The sequence below is a fragment of the Astatotilapia calliptera genome, chromosome 5 (genome assembly GCF_900246225.1).
Source record: "Astatotilapia calliptera chromosome 5, fAstCal1.2, whole genome shotgun sequence".
NCBI lineage: Eukaryota > Metazoa > Chordata > Actinopteri > Cichliformes > Cichlidae > Astatotilapia > Astatotilapia calliptera.
Window position 1 is genome coordinate 27,884,582 of NC_039306.1, and position 21,287 is coordinate 27,905,868.

The 21,287-nt window shown below is 42.9% G+C and overlaps 1 protein-coding gene across 1 annotated transcript in view; it reads left to right on the forward strand.

The window, feature by feature from the left end:
- The first annotated feature begins 2,450 nt into the window (after positions 1-2,450).
- Positions 2,451-21,287, forward strand: part of slc25a26 (solute carrier family 25 member 26) — a 50,988-nt gene continuing 32,151 nt past the window's right edge. The window contains exons 1-6 of the mRNA XM_026168664.1: positions 2,451-2,770; positions 2,855-3,093; positions 3,606-3,762; positions 5,940-6,058; positions 12,352-12,456; positions 13,213-13,260. Of these exons, the coding sequence (XP_026024449.1) occupies positions 3,061-3,093; positions 3,606-3,762; positions 5,940-6,058; positions 12,352-12,456; positions 13,213-13,260 (462 nt within the window). The 5' untranslated portion in view covers positions 2,451-2,770; positions 2,855-3,060. The remainder of the gene's footprint in view (positions 2,771-2,854; positions 3,094-3,605; positions 3,763-5,939; positions 6,059-12,351; positions 12,457-13,212; positions 13,261-21,287) is intronic.

Below are 21,287 nucleotides of genomic sequence, written 5' to 3' on the forward strand. Positions count from 1 at the left end.
CTCTAGGGGGGTCAAAACACAAAGCGTGGTGCAGAAACAGGTGATAGGGATGCGTCCAGAGGCGATAAGGAAGGAAAAGTTTTGTGTGTAACGCAGGAGTCAGTAGTTTAGCAAACACTTAAATGCAGCATGGACACGGGGCAGCCTGACAGCTTGTCGATTCAGTGAATTTATAATGAATGTTCTTTTATGCTCCACTTTCTCTCTAACCTTTCTCCTCTCCTTTGCTCCCTTTATCTCACCTCCCCTCCTCTCTTCATTTAGAGCATCAACACCTCTCACCCACCCCACCCTGTCACAGGCTCATGTAGCCTATCATCCCGAGAGTAAAAACAAAGAGTTATACGAAAGGTGCTTAGTCGCATTTCTTTCTACCCCTGCTGTTGTGGTGTCCTAATGATGCAAATGTTAGGCCAGCTAATGAGCAGGAGCTATGTTTGGGCTGAAGCTCACCTTGCCGCCTCATGAATAAAAGCACCGTGTCAGAGTCAAGATGTGTGTTTCTCTCAGCTCTCAAACAGCGACCATTACAGATGGTGCTTTCTCACATTACATCCAAGAAAAGAAGACAACTGTTGTTCCATAACAGTGTCCAAAGAATAAGCTAGGCATTTGAAATGAAAATTTATTTAAACTATTAAAATGTAAGCAACCTGTCCTGTCTAAAAAACCTCGCACACGCACACAGAAGCAAGAAAAAGTATATAAAACTTCAGCTGGAACTCTGAGCAGCCTCTCACCTGTGCAAGTCACATAACCTTTTGACTCAGAGTTCATTCTGGCTGTCACCGGCGCACGCCTCTAAAGGGGAGTGAAACCAATAGATGTTAGCTCTGTGTTATTGCAATAAACCTCATGGCTGCTTGCATTTCTCTCCCTCCCCACCTCGTGGCTTAATCCTCCGTACTTTTGCCCTTCAGTTTTTAAAGACAGCCTGCGGGCTAGAAGTGCCCTTTGCTGACTTGTGGCTGACAGTGAATAAGTTCCCCTCTCGTCTCCTCCCTTTTATCTCTGAGATCATACTCTGAGTGGGTCAAGATCAATGGTGCTCCCTGCAAATCTGCCCAGACTCTGGGTGATTCTCATTGACCTTACACGGGGGTAACTGAGCGCTCCTACTCTCATCCTGCCGCTAGCTTTTGCATCCACTCCTATGGAGAAATTCACCTCCTGCTCGCACTGTTTTTATCGAGAAACATGGAGCATACTGGCGCAGGCCGTTGATAAGTTCTTGTCTGCCTCAAACCGAAATGTATCTGGTTGGAGATTTGCGGTCCTAAAACCAAACTAGTTTCTAATGCTACAGAAGGGAAAACTGTGGTTGGAGACTCAGGCAGAACCGAGATTAGGTTCTGTCTGAGGTGAGGGACAACCAACTTTGGTTGTCCCTCACCTCAGTCCCCCAGGTTAGGCTGTGAGGTGAAAATCCCCAAAATACAGGATATCATTCACATCTTAATTGTGGAAATGAAATCCAGAATTTAAAAAAATGAAGAAAAAAAACAACTTACACATTCATCATGTTTTTTAAAGTGTTCCATCAAGACAACATAAGCACAAGAAGGAAAGAGTAAGTGGTGCGACTGCCATCCTCAGGCCCATGGATGAAGAGAACAAGTCCATCCAGATCCAGCTGGGGCTCTCATCCAATGGGATCCCAGTGAGACCACCTTCAACAAGATGGATGGCGCACGCCGAGCTTCAAACTGGGCGCACCCAGCCCAGACATCATTGGGTCCGGGCTGAATAAAGAGGTGGTGGCCCCTCGCCTGCTCTTCCCTAATAGGAGGCGCTGCCTGGCTGACAGCAGCCCATAAATAACCCAGTCGACGTGTCACTGGAAAAGAACACACTCACCTGAGCGTACTCACTCACTCACGGGCACCACAAGGGAGAAGCAGGGTGCAATAATACAAGGCCATACAGACACAGAATGACAACACGAGTGTGTGAAGATAGGTCTCAAATTATTTGCTCCCTAGCACATATTATGTGGTCTGATTAAAAAGATCAAACAGGATTTGTGCCACACTTTCAAACCACATTAGGGTGGCTTAAATTAGCCACCAGTTCATCTGTGTTTTTGTCAGGTCATCATAATGACTGAGCAGCGTTCTGGGGAGCTGAGGACAGAGCAATTTCCCTTTTTCTTTATTTCTTATGGGAAAAAGCAAACCTGCAATCATCCACTTAGGCTGTAGATGATGACTATTTGTCAGGTGTTCATTTCATCTGAGCTAAAGGTCCAAATCGTCACATTTTACAGCTTTCTTACAGACAATCACACATGGTCACCCAGCTGTAACCACGTTTCTTTTAAAGCCTCGAACTTTTTCCCTGCAGTCATTTTGATATGAATTCGTACATGTGTTAGTAATCACACTAATTACAACAGAACTTTAATTAATGTGATTAGCAGCATCGTAGTCTACCTACTATTACCTCTCAAAATGGCCATCATACAAGGACAGCTGTTGCGTTTGCGCTTTTTTCCCCTCCAAACGCGCCAAGCTGTTTGTCAGAGTTATCTGACATTTTCAGAGTATGTTTTTGTTTCAGTTAGTCTTTAATTATTTTAATATTTAGATATTCCTCAATTAAGCAGGCAATAACGGCCAGCAGGAGCCAATCTGCTAGCCAGAATATAGAAACGAGCTATCGAAAAGTGGGGAAATTTTTATAATTTTAAGTAATTTTACAGCATCCCTCAAACACCTCAGAGCCTCAAACACGTGGAGGACTTACCACAGCTCATCAAATGACACCACAGGTATTAAAAGGCACATATTATACTGTTATAGAGCATGTTACAGTCAGAGAGTCTGTCTTACTGCTTTATTTCCCTCTCGTTCAGACACTCTCCGAAAAACAAACACGCACGTGAAGCTTCGGCTCAAGCGGTCGACGTCATATGCGTCGTGACGCAATGCGGAAGTAATTTAACCAAGATGGCTGCGTCCTTCACAGGCATGATTTGGTTTCACTGAAGTGTCAGATAATGTGTAGCAGTTGCATTTTTAAGAGCTAAAAGACCACAAGGGCAGCTTTGAGAGCGGAAACATGGAGAGGCGAGAGTTCGTGGCGTCTCTGGTGGTAAGATAATTTTATTTACACAGAGTCGTACTTTAAATACAGACAAATATAAGCTGTTAACCCCCCTCTCATATATCTGGATTAAAAAACGCCACTTTGCCGGTTCCTTGTTGTTCAGACAGTATAATGAAATCTGTTTGAACAGGTAAAAGTCCATGACGCTTTATATTTAGCTCGAGAAAATAAAAGAACGGTACTGAAATGAATATATGTAAACGTTATTATAATGTAAATATAAATATATAGATAAATATAAATTGATAAACTTCAGTTAATCTTCTAGCCAGTCTGTTTTCGGTTGGAGTTTTGTGGAGACTTGAACCGACCTTGAAGAGTCGATTTTAAATGAACTCTTACAGACACAACCAACATTTCTCAGCTCTCCTTGTTTTGCAGTTAAATATTTGCTAGACATTAACGTGACAATATAGCAGTGTTTTCTGTTTCTTAAGTGGACAGTGGGTGAGTGTTGCAGCATTACTGTACATCTCACAATGTGACTGTCACCGCAGGCAGGTGGCTGTGCGGGGATGTGTGTGGATCTGACCCTGTTTCCACTCGACACAATAAAGACCAGACTTCAGAGTCAGCAGGGCTTTTACAAGGCTGGAGGCTTTAGGGGCATCTACGCCGGAGTCCCATCTGCTGCTGTCGGCTCCTTCCCCAATGGTATGATGTTAAATTGTGACAGCTGGATATGTATTCCCTCTGAACTATTGTTTGCATTATTTCTGTTCTTGTGTTATTCTGTCAGTGTCTCACTGTGTATCTGTAAACATAAGTCACGGTGTAAATAATAATAATATTTACACCGTGACTTATTCAGCTCATTCATCTTGAAGAAGATATAAAATTATATCTCATATTAAAAAAAATCTACCTTAATCTCACCTGATTCTGTGTCCATGTATATGGAGGGATTACTGAGTAATGCAACCAGAAATGACAGCAACATATATCTAATTTTTTTTTTTTTTAAAACAACAACAAAAAGAAAAACTTCCAAACTGCAATCATAGCTTATGTCTTGGTCATGAGTTGTTTTGGAACATATCTTTTCCTACACTTCCTACACCTGTCAGCATTTAACAGAACTTACCTGTTTGGTAGTATAATCTTTCACCGTTCACACATAACCTTATTTTGCTCTTCTGATAGACGTCTGGTTGGATATTTTAGTTTGGTAGTTCACAATCAGATTAGTTTGATAAGAGGCCAGCTGATTTTTCAGTGGGCCGATATTGTCAGTCGATATTAGTTTTTTGTTAATCTATCAGTATTGGCATTTTCGATTAGCTTAGAACTTTGTTTTATATCTTCTCTTCGAACAAGATAGAAATTTAGGAGTAACATGGCCTTACAAACCCAACAGTGAGATCTTAAGAGATCCACAGCCTACGGCTCTTCAATGGGGTGTCACAGGGTCCCCAGGAAAAAAATGTTTAAATGTAAAATAATAAAATAAATATTCTTCTGTAGCAATAACAAAGTATAACATAAATTATTCTGTAGCAATTACACAAGAATATCCAGTAATGTCCCTGCCTACAATTAAACACATTCACTTACTGAAAATCGGGGGCATCTGCTGTGGCAAATGGGTTCAAGCCTTTGACCACAAACTTAGTCACTGCTCGGTGACATTCGTCTATCCTGGCCTGAAAGGAGACGCTAACGGTAGACTGCAGTGAAAACTGCCAGCATCTGAGCCAGACTCTGTCCGTCTCTCTCATCATGGTCACCTAAATGCACAGTAATGGCAGGTTTTGTAATAAGGCAGATCGCGCTAACATAATATGCACTGTTAGTTGATTATTTACCTGCCGCATTAACGGGAGAGGACGTGCAAACGTTACCGCTGCTGCTGGGTTGAGATTCATGAGTCCGGAGCGGAATTAAAAACATGACATTCATTTAAGGTTATCGCGTGTTTTTTGCATATTCGTAGTGTTTGTGTTCAGGCTTTCTAACTTTTTCTACAGTCACTGCTTCAAAGAGGATCAAATGTTTAAAAAAAAAACCCTTCAAAATCTCCATGGAATGCACTTATGCTTTTCTCACAACTTTAAGTGCTGCCAATTGCTTGTTACTCCTTTAAACAGTTGCTGAAAAAAGTAACATTAATAACACTGAAGCTGATTCATTTATTTGTTGAGCTGCAGCAAATTAACCATGCACTCAAAGAATTTACCACAAATAACACTGTAGCTTTCTGAAAATTTAGTGATTATTTGAATTCACTGGAACCTTAAACTAAATGATGCTCTCCTTTTAGCATTTCGATCAATTATTTTGCTTTACAATCCTATTTAAATGTCCCTTTTATATCTGTTTGTTTTCTTAGGATTTAATTTGGGAACTTTGAATTGCCTTGTAGTTGAAGTGGTCTATAAAGGGCCTATAGATGTAAACCTCTCTAACTGTAGCTTAGTGTTTTCCACACAGGCAGCATCCTGGTCAAGGAGAGCATTTGAGAAGGTGCCAAGCACAGTCTTACAGGGTAGCAGCTCCAACGTACCTAATATTTGAGCATCAGTTTAAAGAAAGTATGTTTTTTCTGCATGTCTACCACTCTCACAGTCAGAAATTGGAAATACAATAAGCATCTCTTTATTTGAGTAGAGTAGAGTGATTTTGATGATTTCATCTGTATACTTTTGCAGAATGTGTTAACTTTCTTTGGGTTTAAGTGCAGGCAGACACACACACACACACACACACACACACACACACACACGCACACACACACCTCAGTTCCTCCCCTGTCAGTGGTAGTGAGGGATATTAATTGCTCTATGCTGGTTGACTAATGGGCCTTAAACGCCTGTGGTTCTGCTTGGTTTCAGCCGCTGCTTTCTTCGTCACCTACGAATACACAAAGGCCCTTCTCGGCACCGGTGGAGTGTTTGCATTACCACATGTGGCACCTGTCACTCACATGCTGGCCGCCTCCCTGGGAGAAGTAGTAAGTCAGCCTGTCCCTCATTCTCCCATCCTTTGTCTCCTCTCATGTGGATTTCTATCCCTGTTTCACTCTGGCAGTAAACTGTTGAGTCATTTGTATTCTTTTGTTGGTCTAAATGATTCCCAGCACTTCCATCTTTAGAAGGCCAGCTGTCTTTACATGCATATTTTTGCTCTTCTGTGTTCTTGCCCTTGTTGTTTCTTTCCCACCAATGTATTTCCCAAATGAAAACCAATGGCATGTCTCTTAATGTTTTCGCCTTTTAAATTTCGTAGACCGCTCTTCAATGGAGTAGCTGGGGAGGGAGTATGTGGTTTTGGCTGTAGGCCTCAAGGTCCAGCTGGGTGAGTTAAGGGGGCTTCCTCGGTACTGTCCCAGCAGTTCTCTCAACCAGCTGGGTAAATAAGACCTCTTTACTGCCTATTGATTCATCTACTTTCCCATCTCAGTACCCCAGACTCTGACAATTTAGTCTGGGGAATTCACGCTTGAAACCAATGAGAAGCAGCGCAATTTCCTCAGCCGAATCCTCTCCCAGTCACTTGTAGTGAACCGCAGGATTTGAGCCATAAGGGGGCCATGGGTATTCACACTGGCATGAAATGGGGGATATGGAAAATAGGATGCCCCCCTTGGTATACCCTAGGCTGTCTGCAAAATGCTAGACATTCAGTATTCATGGCTTTTGGATGGGTGTAATTTAGCCAGGTTTTGCATGTTTATGAAATGGGATTATTCCACATGGCAGGTTGTTCACTGTACTTTAGGTTACCTACGAGGTGCGATCAGAAAGTTCTGAGACTGAGCCTGTTCTGCAAGAATGGAGCGAAGCATGGCATCATGGTTTAAGACCTAGAGCCCAACAAGCCTTCTAGTGGGAGAGTTTCCTAGGAGCAGCTTGATCTGATGCATCATGCAGATGTTTCTTCCTCTTTCCCAGAATGAAATTCAAGTTGAAAGTTTGACATTTTGACTTGGTGGAAGAGATCCAGCGCGGGTCGTTTAAGGCGCTTACAGAACAGAACTTCCGGAGGGAGCGATCCGAGTGTGGCAAAGCACAGAGAACAGCGCGGTGCTACACAAGTTGTTGTTTTGTTTTGTTTTTGTTTTTTTAATTTACAGAAGTCTGTAGCCAAACTTGGATCAGGGAAAAGTTTTTGCCTTTTTTAGATGGAGTCTCTAAACTTTTCAGGCCTCACAGTGTTCGCAAGAGGACATAATGATACTCGAAGATTAGCAAATCTTCCCCTAGTTCTCAGAATTAGTGTATCAGTTATTGGGGTTACCGTATGTGTTTAACACTTAACAATCAGAACATTTTTTTCAGGTTTTTTATGTATACTACAGTCAAGTTGAATGTGAAAGGTCAGGCAGAGGTTGCCACTACCTCTAACCTCATTGTGGATTTGAGCACATCAAAGGCACAAATCCACAGAATGGAGCCGAGCAGAGCAGGGGCGGTATCCTCCTGCATTCTGCCAGCTGAGATCGTCTTGTTCAAAGAGGCTAATCTTCAGGCTTAGCCATGAAAGGCCTACCCTAGTGCTGCCCCGAGTTAGATACAAGACCTAAACTTCTGCACTGTGATGCAACAGCAGCCAAATATGATTAGAAGAAAATAATTAATAACACAGGCAGCAGAAAATGCGTGATTAACAAACATTCTGTATCTGACTTACTTTAGCACTCTTTTATTTAGCTTCAGGAGACAAGACACCCTCTTTACTTTTATGATGAGCATAAATCTTTTCTTTTTAATTGAATTTATAGTTTGGTCTTGATAAGTAAACTTGAAGCCATCCGTTAATTAGGCTGCTATGGCTGCTGTAGGACTTCCCATGATGTACTGACCCTTCCTTATTTTCTAGTCCTCATGTATATAATGTTGTGGGCATTTAGTTTGATTTTGTCGATTCTCTCCTGTAGTTTTTCTCCTTTTGAATGTTCATGACTGTTCTCTCTTCTCCTTACACTGGTCATGGCCTTACACAGGCCATAACCAGTGTAATAAAATAAAACCCAATTCTTATCTGCTGACAGGGTCACTTGAATCTTACGTTATTCACTTGGTTTCATCCAAAGTTCCTTTTTTTAATAGTCCATCTCATCTGAGCTGAGATTATATCATAACTGGCCAATCATAGCTAGGTGTGTTTTTCACTTGTCCAAATGTTTTATGAGTCAGTGCCAGGCAACAGGTTAAAGCAGAAGCACATCAGCTCTGTCAGATGTGTGTGAGATGGGTGACAGAAAAACACAGTGAACACAGTCACACAAGACTTTATTTTCTATTTTGGCACTTATATGTGCTATAATTTAATATACAGTGTGCTAAAAATGTTTTTGTCCTTTAAGCCACAAATAAAAAGGACATTAGGCAACAAATTGCCAAAGGAAAATTTTGAGGGATCAAGGAAAATATTTCACAAACAGATTTTATGAAAACTGTGCAGCTTCCCCATTTTCATCCAAATGTAATATGTCAAACAGATCGTAATGACCACCTATCTTTAACCAGATCTAATCAATCTTCATTTTTTTCCCTCTTTACAAACAGGCCTGACTTTAGTAAGCAGTTAAGATGGTGGGATGGATGGCGACTGTAGATCAGAGTGACTCGCTTTGATTGTTTCCTTATTGCTCTACCTCCTTCTCGTTTTCTCTTGTGGAGACCAGAGCAGCAGTTGTGTAACACACACAACTTAAAGAAGAAGCAACTTGTTATTTGGTCCTCGCCTGACTTCCCCTCTCTAACCCACTCAGTCTACGATCCTTTCCCCCAGGAGGCTAGTGTGTTTTACCAACTGTTTCCACTCCACAACGTTCACTACAGATGTTTTACGGGCACTTATTGCTTTGCGACTTTGATGTCCAAGCTCAGTGGATTGTGTGCTTGACTTAGCAATATCTTATTAATAAATGTAGACTAAATCTATTATAGCCATACCAAAGGGAGTTTGCTGCTCAGATTTTATTTTGTACCAACGTATGATAGTGGAATTAAAATCCTTTGGTCTAACAAGTGCACAGTCTTTGTGGACGAAGCCAGAAATTTACTAGAGCTGTTGAATCTTACTCTTCAAGTGTCTATATTAACCTAGTTACCACTGCATTCACCTGCAGGCAATAACAGAGAGTTGTAGAGAGAAAGAACTCGAGAGGGTCGAGACAATGAGAGAAAATCCCCACTGCCACAAACACCTCGGTGTTTGTGCGACCGCAGTGGTGGGACGCTCCCATAAAGAATGTGTAAGCTGATGGCGTCTGTCAGGCTCTAGCAGGCTGTTATCCAGCCATTAGATCAGATTTATCTTCATTCCCATTCGCTCGACGTCTGCCCTGAAAGCTCATTTGTCAAGGCCAGGCAGCAGGCTTCTCTCGCATCTATAACCCCCCCTCCCCACACCCTCTTACTGCCACACATCTGTGGGAGGATGTACTGGAAAATACAGTGTGACATGACAAGATAGGGGGGACATTGAGAAGGAGGGAGCACAAGGGAGGAGTTTCTTTTTTTGGGAGGGAGGTAGGAGAAACTGGCAGCCACTTAACTTGGCTCTGAGAAATAATCCATGCATCGCCTTCGAGGAGCGCCACGCTCTGTGATTTATTGGCTGTTGTTTCAGACTTGGAGACATGCAGTGTCCTCATCTCTACCCTTCTTCTCCATGACCTTTTTCTTCTCCATCTTCCTTCTTTCTTCCATTTTCCTTGCTTACTTTATCCTTTGCGATACTGTAATGCATTTGAAGTATAATGAAATCCAAAGAAACAGTGGTTACAGACAGTATTGTCTTTTTGAAAGGGCAGCTCAAGGCACGCTTACTGTTTGTTTTTTATTTTTTATATTGTGTTAACTGCACTATAGTTGCAGCCAAATGTCAACAAAGAAAAAAGATTAAAATTTACTATTGTCCACAAAAGGGCAATCTTGTTTCTTGGTGGTGATCGCACTGTTTTTTAATGATGAATAAATCCAAATAAGTTAGGCCCAATGCAGTTATTACAGCCTATATGTTTTCCCACCTGTTGTTGCTATGGTGCCAAACGGCAATCCCAGTCCCGACTGACCGACCACCGTGTCCTGATGGCCAGACGTGGTAAAAGAGGCATGGGGGCAAAGGCTTGCCGGATGGAGGGATTTAATGACTCTAATGTGCTACGAGTCTCTGCTAATTTCCCATCCCTTACTGTGGTTCTCCCATGACTGAGTGCTGGACTTTCACTACAAACAGAAAACATACTCTGTCATTTGGACTAACGACAACAGGCCAAACTGAAGAGCTTCAAACACAGACAGGCAGCTTCCTAATGAAGGCTGCTTGACATATCCAGCAGCTTGTAAATAAAGATAAATGGTAGCAGAAATTTAAAAGGCTACCAACAGATTTCTAATAAGTTTACGAGCCGGAGGAAAGTGTTGAATGCTTGCATGCTTGCTTTCGTTCCCCTTCTTGATTCTGTGCTCCTTTCTTTTTCTTTTTCTGCTTTGATTTCTTTGTATCTCGCTTGCTCTCCGATGAGATATTACCTCCGCATCTCTAGCCATTATTTAGATTTCCTTCATCCCAGCCATACCTCATTGTGTCCTCATTCAGCATCACTCATTTCCCTCCCTCGTTTGCTGCCGCTTCTGATACTGTATCTGAAATAGCCTCGGAGACCACACACTCGATCTTTTATCCACTCAGCATCATCGCCGCCACCTCTAGTTGCACAAATTACTCCCAAATAAACAATGTTCCTCATTTATTTGGTGTAATCTGTGTCTCATTCTGGCCTCCTCGCTGCAGTGACAGGAAAGGAAAAGGCCATCTTAAGTCCAAACCCCCAGCCAATTACATCAGTAATTACTTGTCATAGCCACTTTCTTTCCATTTAGCTGCCGTTTTCTGCTCCTTTGGAGAGTTGGTTTGGGGTAAACATGATGTACAATGTATTAGAAATTCTAACTTGACCAAAGGGGGAGGGTAAATGAGATCTCAGAGGCAGATGCAGCAAGCTCAGTTGTTGCGAATGGGTCATGCAGGTGCGAGTTTGGGCACTTGGTGGTAGTGTTGCTCCGTGGTTGTGCTGCAGCTGGACACACTGATGTGAAACACCAGCAGCCTGCACAGAATTATAGAGGCACATTCAAGTCGTTTGTTTTTGCTGTTATGTATGGAGATTAAGGCTGCTGTGTTCACTGTGTGCTGAAAAGAGGAACAACTTGCGTAGCCTGCAGAAAACATGATGTAGTGAAAGTCAAAACAAAGTTGAGAATTGGTCCATCTGTTGCTCAACAGTCAGCAGGTATTATAGCAGTACAGAAAAATAAGAGACGACAGAGAGAGCAAGTGTCCACCAGAACCCTTTAACAGCTTGCGGTGTATCTTTGCCTTCTTATTTACAGGGTGTGGCCCAAAAGAGCCTAAAGAGCCCAAATGCTAAATCACTATAGCGACAGCTGAACTGGGAAAGGAGCAAAACGGGAAGCGTCTTTAATACACTGCCTCTAACATTCCTTCTCTCCTTGCTATCCTACTAGCTTGGTGTTGCTGTGGCGTCTGGCATCTGTGCGACTAAGGGAAGTCACAGTAGGGTGGTGGTGGTGGTGGGGGGGGGGCTCACAAATCGCTCTCAAAGATTGCTTGCTGTTAGCCGGTTTTTCCACTCCGGTGCAGGATAAGTGGGAAATCAAGCCGCCAGGTGGGCAGCTGTGCTTGCCTGCCTGCCTCTCCTTGCCTTTCGGACCATGGGAGTTATGAAGCATAAATATTCATGTCTGTCTTCACTAGCTGTTGGCAGTCCATATTTTTGTTGACATATGGTGGATGGGTTGGGACTTGAGCAGGGAGTGTGGCTGCTGGGGTGTGCATGCGTGTCTGGATCTATCAGGGTGTTTGACGGTAGCATGTTCCTTGGACACAGATACACAGTCAGCCTGATGACCTTTTGCGAACATGACAACTGTTGCTCTGGTGTCATGTCCGCTCTGTGTACCAGTTTGTTAATTGGCCCAGTTGCGCACTAACTAAAGCAGTCGTTAGCCTGCCAGCTTCATGTAATTGCTCTCCTCGAGCCGTGTCACATCATGGCCACCTGCCACGTAGCAGAAACATACAGAAGGTGATATCATGTACAGCAAAAGGGCATCTAGGGGAGTGGCGTGGGTATGTGCGCACACAAAGATGTGGGTTTCCTAACCTCCAATTAAGCACAACATGGATATAAAGGGTCTATAAAATGAAAGTATAGTGTAATACAACAACTACAAATTCAGGCCTTTAATGTTTTGTTTTTTCATCCTGTAGGTGGCGTGTCTGATCCGGGTACCCACAGAGGTGGTCAAACAGAGGGCCCAAGCTTCCCTCTCATCCTCTACCTACAACATACTGCTGGCTACTCTTAGAGAAGAGGTATGTGGCAATCAGAAGCTCGTTTTTGGCCATTAACTTTGCGTTTATGTGTGTGTGATTTTTGGCTGTCATTCATATCAGTAACGCTGCTGAGATATGGGATCTGAGGCCATTGATGAAAACAAGCCTGTTGCCAAGAAATGCAAGCAGATTATCAAAAAGCAAACTTATCTGAAATCCAGAACTAAAGTACTCGCACTGTGAGTTTACAAGTAATGAAGTGTACTGCTAGTTCATGTGAAGCCATGATTCAAGGCTGAGGTGTTGATAGTAGTTCCAAAAGGTAGCAGATCAAGGTGGGGAAGATTTAAATGAGTATATTGTCCATATTCATATGTTTGAACATATAAGTAAATTAAGTTTCTGAAGTCCCCTCTGCTTTGAGCCAGATGTACCGATCAGATCCACCAATCACTGTTCTGAATGGGTGTGGATGTTGGGTCACTGATTTCATAAATTGTAATAAATTGTTAGACTCTGCCGCTCCCATCTAAACATTATGATGTTGGGTGGGTGTGGTGTGTGGGGTGGGGGGTTTAAGACGAGTGCTTTGGTTGGAGCATACCAGCGCCTTAACCCTAACAGCTCTCAGCAGTTATGTGCTGCTATAATCTGTGAAGAAGCTGAATAAACGTTGTTCCCACAGATGAATTATACAAGTGCTTTATCTGTTCATTGACTGATGTGCATTAAAGCAAAAATTAGATTTTATACGTTAGATTTAAACATTTTTTTTCCTGTTGTTTCTCGGGGCAGGGGGTTCGAGGCTTGTACAGAGGATATGGCAGTACGGTTCTCAGAGAGGTAGGTTTCATTCACGGGTTAACTTCACACTCAGTCACTCACTTGTGTCTGTCATCCACTGTTGATACCATCATCAGTACCTGTTCCACAGCAGATCCTGCACTTATGTCTGTCTTTGGTAAAGTTTAGTTCCAGGTAATTACAAAGTATGTCATACAGATCATATTGAAATCAATACTAAAAACAGCTCCTCAGCTCTTTGAAAGATGTGTGGTGGATTTTTTTGGATAGGTTGAACGGATATTGAGGCTTTCCACGCTTGTGACTGAAGACAATTTAATTTCTCTGGGGTTGGATTGAAGTTTGTAGTATTGATTTACAGATTTTCTTTTTTCCTCCCTCACTTTCAATTCAGTCAATTACTTGCACAAGATGTGTGCTCTCCTTTTTAGAGCTAAATCTGATTAATTAATTCAATTACTCTGGTTATAAATGCAAAACAAAACAAGGATAAATGAGTTCTGGGCTAAACTCCCTTGATAGGCGCTCACCTTTTTGTAATGGAGAAAAAAAAGCAGCTCTAGTTCTTTGATTCATGATCCTCTGCCTAATTGCACCTGCAGTGCATGATATTGCAAAATAATTGCGGGAAGCATTGTATGGGTGTTTTGAGTTTCAATAGAAGTGGAAAAAGAAAATGGAGAGGGAGAAAGAAGTATATGAAGGTGACACTTGTCTTTTTTTTTTTTTTTTTTAGGGAGGTGGGTGAGGGCGTAATCTAGTCCCCTCTGCTGTGCTAGCCTGTACTTATTTTCTGCCTCACTAAACTGATGTTATTCACGCAAATTCCATCTGGACAGCCAGGGAAAAAAAGGACAACAAGACACTGTGATTTCTCCGAGGGGCTCTGAATAAATGAATACATTTGGAGGCTGGCGCACGGCCTGTGTGCATACTAACACTGGCAGATGAAACGCAGCGGTGGCGGCAGGGATTTGGGGCACGGGAACGGCAAAGGATGCTTCGTGGTGATTGGCTTTGACGTGTGTCAGGAAGGTAATTCATTTTCTCTCAGCCTCCTTCGCTATCCGCCCATCTCGCTCCTTTGGCCAAGAGACCCTGTCAAGATAAGTTTGTTTATGTGGTACGGCATGGCGCCTCCCTGCTCTCACTGGCCCACTAATTGAGGTCCTATCTGTGCTATATATTCATTAGGCAGCCTTCAGAAACCTTTTCTGATGGGTATGATATCGCATTAGCGCCCAGTGTGCAAGAATCCACTTTGATCATCTTGGAGGGTGGAGTAAAGGAGTACAAGTGTCACGTCAGTTGTGATCCGTTTGTCATTGTTGCGCCAGCCTACATGTACGGGCGGTTTTTGCCCAGCGCACCCCGGCTTTGCCCAAAGTTGTCTTTAAAACTTAAATCTAAATTATTGATTAATAGGATTTCAGTTCTTTTTAATTTTGCACCACATTAATCTTTATTGCGGTATACCCTTTCTGTCAAGTTTTCTGCTGAGTTGGCATCTTATGGGTTCCAACTGAACAGAGCATGAAATCACTGAGATTTAGATTGGGGTGAAGGAAACTGGAGCGCGGTGAAAAATTACTTTATTCTGCTCTAAAAAAACAAGGACCTTTTTTAATTAACACCAGCAAGACTTTGCTCAGGACTTTGAGAGAGACTACACTTGCCCCATATCCCACATAAGCTGTTGATGTTGTCTGTGTGTTCATTTGCATTCATTGTATGAAAACACACAGGGTAATCTTCCGAGTCTAATCAAGACTCTAATTATATGTCATCAGTAGTAGTGGTCCTCATTTCGTCAGGATTTCCTGCACTTGCGCGGTTTTGGATTGTACCATCTTTCTCCACTAGATGGCATGTTAAGATTGGTACTGCCTTTATGAAGCTTGTGCCTGACTTTTGTTTGAATTCCACACAATCTGTACTTCCCCTCCTCCCTCTCCTCACCTATCAGTACCAATCCAGCTCCATGACATTTATGCACAGCAGTTACTGATTTTTAAAAGAAATTATTTATTTTTATATCGAGCCCTTTTTTTTCTGATCCAACATATTCTGAGGCAATATTGAGTAATTGAGTCTTAAGTGGGTTATTAGATAGTGTTTAGTAATGCAGTGTTGTGTGGGTTGCGGAGTGGCAGGTGTAAGTAAAGCTGGCTCTGTAAAATGCACCTTGTCTCAGTGACTCTGACATACAGCCAGTCTACATATAATCACTTATAGTTATGTTCTGGAAAGTGTCTGCTCTGAATGCTCTTAATAAACACATTTAATCTAGGAAGCACACAGACAGGGGAGGCATTTGAGCCACCTAAGTTAAAGCAAAACCGGGTGTTAGAATGACTTCCCTTTACCAGCATTACATATAGTTTGCTTAATACAACCCCTCCGTCAACCTCAAAGCTTCCCCACTTCAGCAGCTGGGACCTGGCAATGCAAAGTACAGGCTCTGGCAGCTGGGCTTATGAAACACCTCTCCATCCAGGCTCCCCCATCCCAGCTCTGCTTTCTATTTATCCATCTCCTCTTCAATCTGCTGCCCGATTCCCCCCCCCCCCCCCGCCTTCTCCAGCAGAGGGCTTAGCTGTAAGGAAAGACACGCTAACCTGGGATTTAACTGTTACCAACAGATCAAATACAAATCGGAGCTGATTTGTATTTGAGCTACAGAAAAGTGACAAATGAGAGAAAAACATGAACCAAAGACCGCATTTTGCCACAATTTGACCAGCTTAAACAGAGTTCTCTTTAACTCTGCTTGAATATATTGTTACATTGAGTGTTCTGATGTCATAATGATCATTAAGTAATTGCGTTTAAATGGTAACCACACTAGGGTCATTTAGGAAACTCAGCGTGTACCATGTTTACATGTCTGACAGCTCAGGTCTTGTGGTGTGTACACTGGGTTATAATTGTCAGAAACAATGTGGGGGTGGATGCTGCTTCCTCTGGTGGAATCCTAAGGTTGAAATTGTCTCAACAGGCACACAGCAGAGCGTGTGTGTGTGTGTGTGTGTGTGTGTGTGTGTGTGTGTGTGTGTGTGTGTGTGTGTGTGAGAACCCTCTCCCCATCCCCCCCCTTTTTTGTGTCCACCCTCCACCCTTGATGTGGGTTCAAAAGTGGAATCACTCTATATCCTGTGTCTGTGCACACTGATCCATAGAGGCTCATGTTTATATACCCTCATATGACTGAGACAGAGCAAAAAGAGGGAAAAAAAGAAATGGTAGTAGAAGCGAAGGTTGTTTATTTTCCTCTAATATGTAAAGGTAGGATTTGTGTGACACGTGTAAAGGAGTGAAGGCTTCCTCCTGCGTTGTGCTTTAGAGTTGGAGCTCATCGGAGCAGCTGCCGCTAGTCTCAGAGACCCAGAGAGCAAACCAACTCTTAAATTACTTCAACGCCTTTAAAAGCTTAACAAGACTGGATTAAATAAGAAGGAAAGTGCACTGGAAAAAAGAGAAATTAAGCCAAGGAAAATATTAAGCTGTCATTCGAAAATGAAATAGAAGGCTCACTAGTGAGATGAATGTGTTCACTTATTTTGGGCCTTTTCTTGATTCGTTTTGCACTGTTTGTGTGAGCCATTTTCATTTCATAACTGTTTGCTATTATACAGTTATAGAATAAGACTTTTATCAGCCTTTGAAATTAATAAAATGGAGCGTTGCTCCGATGGGTTCACATCAGAAGCGAGTGGGAGCTGCTGGTGTTATCTGTTTACTCTGTGATCAGTGAGCGGGCTAAGAGGACTGAAGAAGCCTGTTGACCTCAGTAGATCTGATCCTTGACCTGTGAAGGGCTATATGTGTGTGTTTGCGTGTGCTCCTGTGATATGGAGGAACCGTAGAGGGTTGTCTGCCATCTTGGTGTTTTGAGTCAGAACTGTCAGAGTACACATTCAAAGTATATTTACATTATACATACACAGTGGTGGTCAGAAGTTTGCATACACTCTTCATGGGCAAATATGTCACTACTTTTCTTGGCAGAATTGATTGGTTTCCTGGTACTGACTTGGCATTTAAGTTTAGTTTACAAATTTATAATGGGATTGACATTGGGGATCTTCTAAGTCTTTTCCAAAAGTTTAGTGTCACCCTGCTTTATTCATTGTAGACGTTTTCATGTGTGTTTGGGATCATTGTCATGTTGGAACATACAATTGTGTAAAGATTAAACTATTTAGCTGTTGATTCTGAGGTGAGGTTGAAAAATGTAGAGGTAGTTGTCTTCCTGCATTATTCCATCCACTTTGTGCAGCATTCAAGTACCACTGGAAACAGAAAAGCCTAAATTACCCAAACTGAGTCTATGTAAACTTTTGACTACAACTGTTTTGGTCAACAATTAGTTGGACCACCCCATATAATATGTATATATACTAATATAATATATACTAAGATAATATAATATCCCCTTGTGGGGATAGGTTAATTGGATAATCCAAATTGCCACTAGGTGTGAATGTGCGAGTGAATGTGCGTGTGAATGGTTGTCTGTCCCTGTGTGTTGGCCCTGTGACAGACTGGCGACCTGTCCAGGGTGTACCCTGCCTCTCGCCCTATGACAGCTGGGATAGGCTCCAGCACCCCCCGCGACCCTGAAAAGGAGAAGCGGAAGCGAATGGATGGATAATATAATATAATATAATATAATATAATATAATATAGGGAACCATTTAAAAATAGGACCAATAGCCAAGGATGTCCTAAAGAAAAAAAGTGCAAAATAAGTCAGTTTGTTCCACAGGAAGTCCAGCTATCATTACAAAGAAAAGTACGACTGTATAGTGTGTATTAAAGAAGATAATAGAAAGTAAGGGGAGGATGATGTAGATTTATTTGGTGTTTACCTTAATTTGTCACCAGTGGCTAGCTGAAACGTCCATATGTTCAATCAAATTAGGTGATTGGTGTTGGGGATGTCCTTGCAAGTGCCAGTTCATTAACAGAAGGCTTTGAGTGACTTCCAGAACATTTAATGACAAGCAGTGAATTTGATAAAATAAATTTAAAGAATACACGATTGGAGGCCTTAGCTTGATTTCTCGGTTCGTATCATTCCTTTCTTTACTGTCAACTTTCTTGACTTATGGGATACTCTTTTTGAATCCTGCCCCTGTTTGCATTGCTTCCAGGTCAGGCTGACTCTTGTTAGAAGAGTGATGACCTTCTTAAGCGATCCACTTGTCGCTGGATGATTTGTATCACTTTATCATAGATGTCACTCAAGGGAATAATGGTTTTCCTCCCACTGCCATTATGGATGACGGATGAATGCGGTTCTGGCTGCACCTGTCATTCCCATCAATGTGCCTTTGTGAATATGATCATATCTATATATTTTTCCTCTTCTGTGTTTCCTAATGCAGCCATACTGGCATGCACGTAGCGTATTGCAGCCCACTCGTATATCCAGTCCCTCTGAGGTGGCAGTAGGACATCTGCTGCAAATCTGACTAAACCTCAGTAACCTTCCTTAGATCAACATGTGGTCTTATTGATGAGTTCTGCAGTCAGTAGGGCTAAAGGAGTTAGCTGCCATGCTGTCAGACCCCCACGTGTGGCTTTTGCTAAGTTCGGTTGGGGGACAGCACCGGGCTTTCTCTGCTGGCTTGTTTAGGATGATACATTGGAAGCCTGTACCACTGAGAGCCATGGATCACACACTTATGTTAAGTACGCTGGTCCCCGTTGACGACGACTCCGAAATCCATCATTCTGGTTGCAGTTCATCATGCACGGCTACTCTGTGCATTTTTGAGACTTATTACCGATATCATCTGCCAAACATATTCCCAGGAAAAAGGCACTGTTGCCTTTAACGGCTATAGTAGCTTTCCGGTGTATAGTGCCTGTGTAAGTGCTGCATTCATGACCACAGTGGCCTTGTTAGTCAGTGAATCCCTCGGGGTCTTGGGGCTGTGTTTGCTTCCCACAACTTTATGCATGTTTGTCTCAATCCAGGCAGAAAACCTTTAGTAATCCACATGTGTTTCTAATAACACACAGCCGACAGCCTGGCAAGGGACTTACGGTCTGTGAGTATTTGTGGGATTGGTGGGGGTCTGGAATGGAGGGAAAAGCGATGGCTATGTTTTGGATGTCATGTGGAAGGAAATAAGTGTCAGGAGTGTGCTTCTGTATGTTGGTGCCATAACACAAGATTGAGAGTGATGCATTATTCCCCTGACAGCCATACTTGTAATGCAGATTTAGCTTGAATTGGATGCCTGTTCCACTTGAGTTTAGCAGGTATTTAAGTGACATAATACCCCAACAGCCTAATTACTCTAACACCCATCGCAGTCAATCAGCACTTTATAAGTTACTGCATTTGCTGAAAAAGAATGTTTACATGAGGCAACTCATCAATCAGATCCACTCTATATAGCCAGTGTCTCATTTTCACTTTATCCTGGAGTGACAGGACAGAGTGAGAGCTGTGGGAGTGGAAGAAGGATAAATCAGTGCTGTGTAAAAGCCAGATGTGAGGAAGCACCCCATAATTAGAGGTTAACCTAACTTTTTTTTTTTTTTTTCGTGAAAACCAGTGATGCAGATCCTTATTCCTCCCCTTTCCCCTCACTTCCTTTCCAAAGCCAACCACCTCTCTTTCCTGTGGATTTACTGTAACGTTCAATTCAAAATGTAACTTATCGCTCCTTGTCAAATTAGTTGGCTTTTTGACTTTAAATTGAATAGTTATGTCTATAACTTCTGTTCCCTGAAGGAGAGGAATGAAGTACAACACATAAGTATGAGATATCACGCCCTCGCGTGTCCTGGCTGAAGAAACCTTTATTCACACCTTTAAGGCAGATGACGTTTGATGACACGCGCACGGCCCCGCCTGCACATATAGCCGCTGTCATCACAGTCATCCCTCAGTTCGATGGCCGCTCTTCACCGAGCCAAACTGCTCAGTGGGGCCACCTTGTGTTGTAACTCGTTCCTCTCCTTCAGGGAACAGAAATTATAGACATAACTATTTGTTCCCTTTCAGTCGATTCACTCCGTACAACACATAAGTATGGGACATATATACACGCCCCGCAGAGCAGCCACCGAACCGGAATCAGACCACCACCACCTTAGTGAGCGGTAGACCCAGCAGAAAGGACAGCATGAGCCACCAAAGGGGCTGTAACGTCCAACCAGGGTGGGCCTTTGCTCCAGGCTGACTGGCATGGAGGTCGGGCCGGAGGATGTGTTCCTGCTGGTGGCACACTACAGCAGTGGGCGCCGATCTCCATGCCGGAGCATGGAGATGGAGCTCATGGCGTGAGCACTGCCCGATAAATCTTCTCCAGCTGCAAAGCAGAGAATCTGCAGTCCTTGGACGGCAGAGTTGTGGGGCCGCCGACACAATGGTTATGGGACGGGGCCAGATAAGCAGCCATAGATGGCTCCATAGGGGGTGGGTTCGCTAAGCTAGCCTCCTCGGCGCTGTCCAACTCCATGTACTGTCCATAGCCGGGCACAGTGACGCGGGAAGACAGAGGTTTGTCCCATGATGCTGTTAGCTCGCAGATAAATTCTGGGAACATGGGAAGGCAGTTTTTGGCCATTGCGGGCTCCGGTGGGAGGAAAAAACCTGGGAACCGCAGCAGTTTGCATATTTTGCTGTGCAGTACAGCCAGACTTTTGACCGCTTCACCTTGGGCATTTTTAATCTGTAGCTCTGCTCTAAAAGAACATGCGTACCTGGACCTGCCTACTATCCTCGGAAACGTAAAATGATTGGCTAGAATCTAAAGTGTATAACAGCTCAGGGAAAAAAAGCACCGAAATAAAGCACCGAAATGTCCGCTGCTTTTCGGTTTGGTTACTATCGTTTAAGTCAGATGGCACCGGATACCGGTACCCATCCCTAACCACATGATTAACTTTAGCTGTCACACTGCAATAACTCCATCATCAGATCAAATATTGAAAATGTATTGTGTCTTTATAAAAAACGGGCTCCAAGTGTATAAAAGTTAAGTTGTTTTTTAGGATTAGTTAGCAAAAATCTATTTTTTGCAGGGGCCTATCCCAGGTGATGG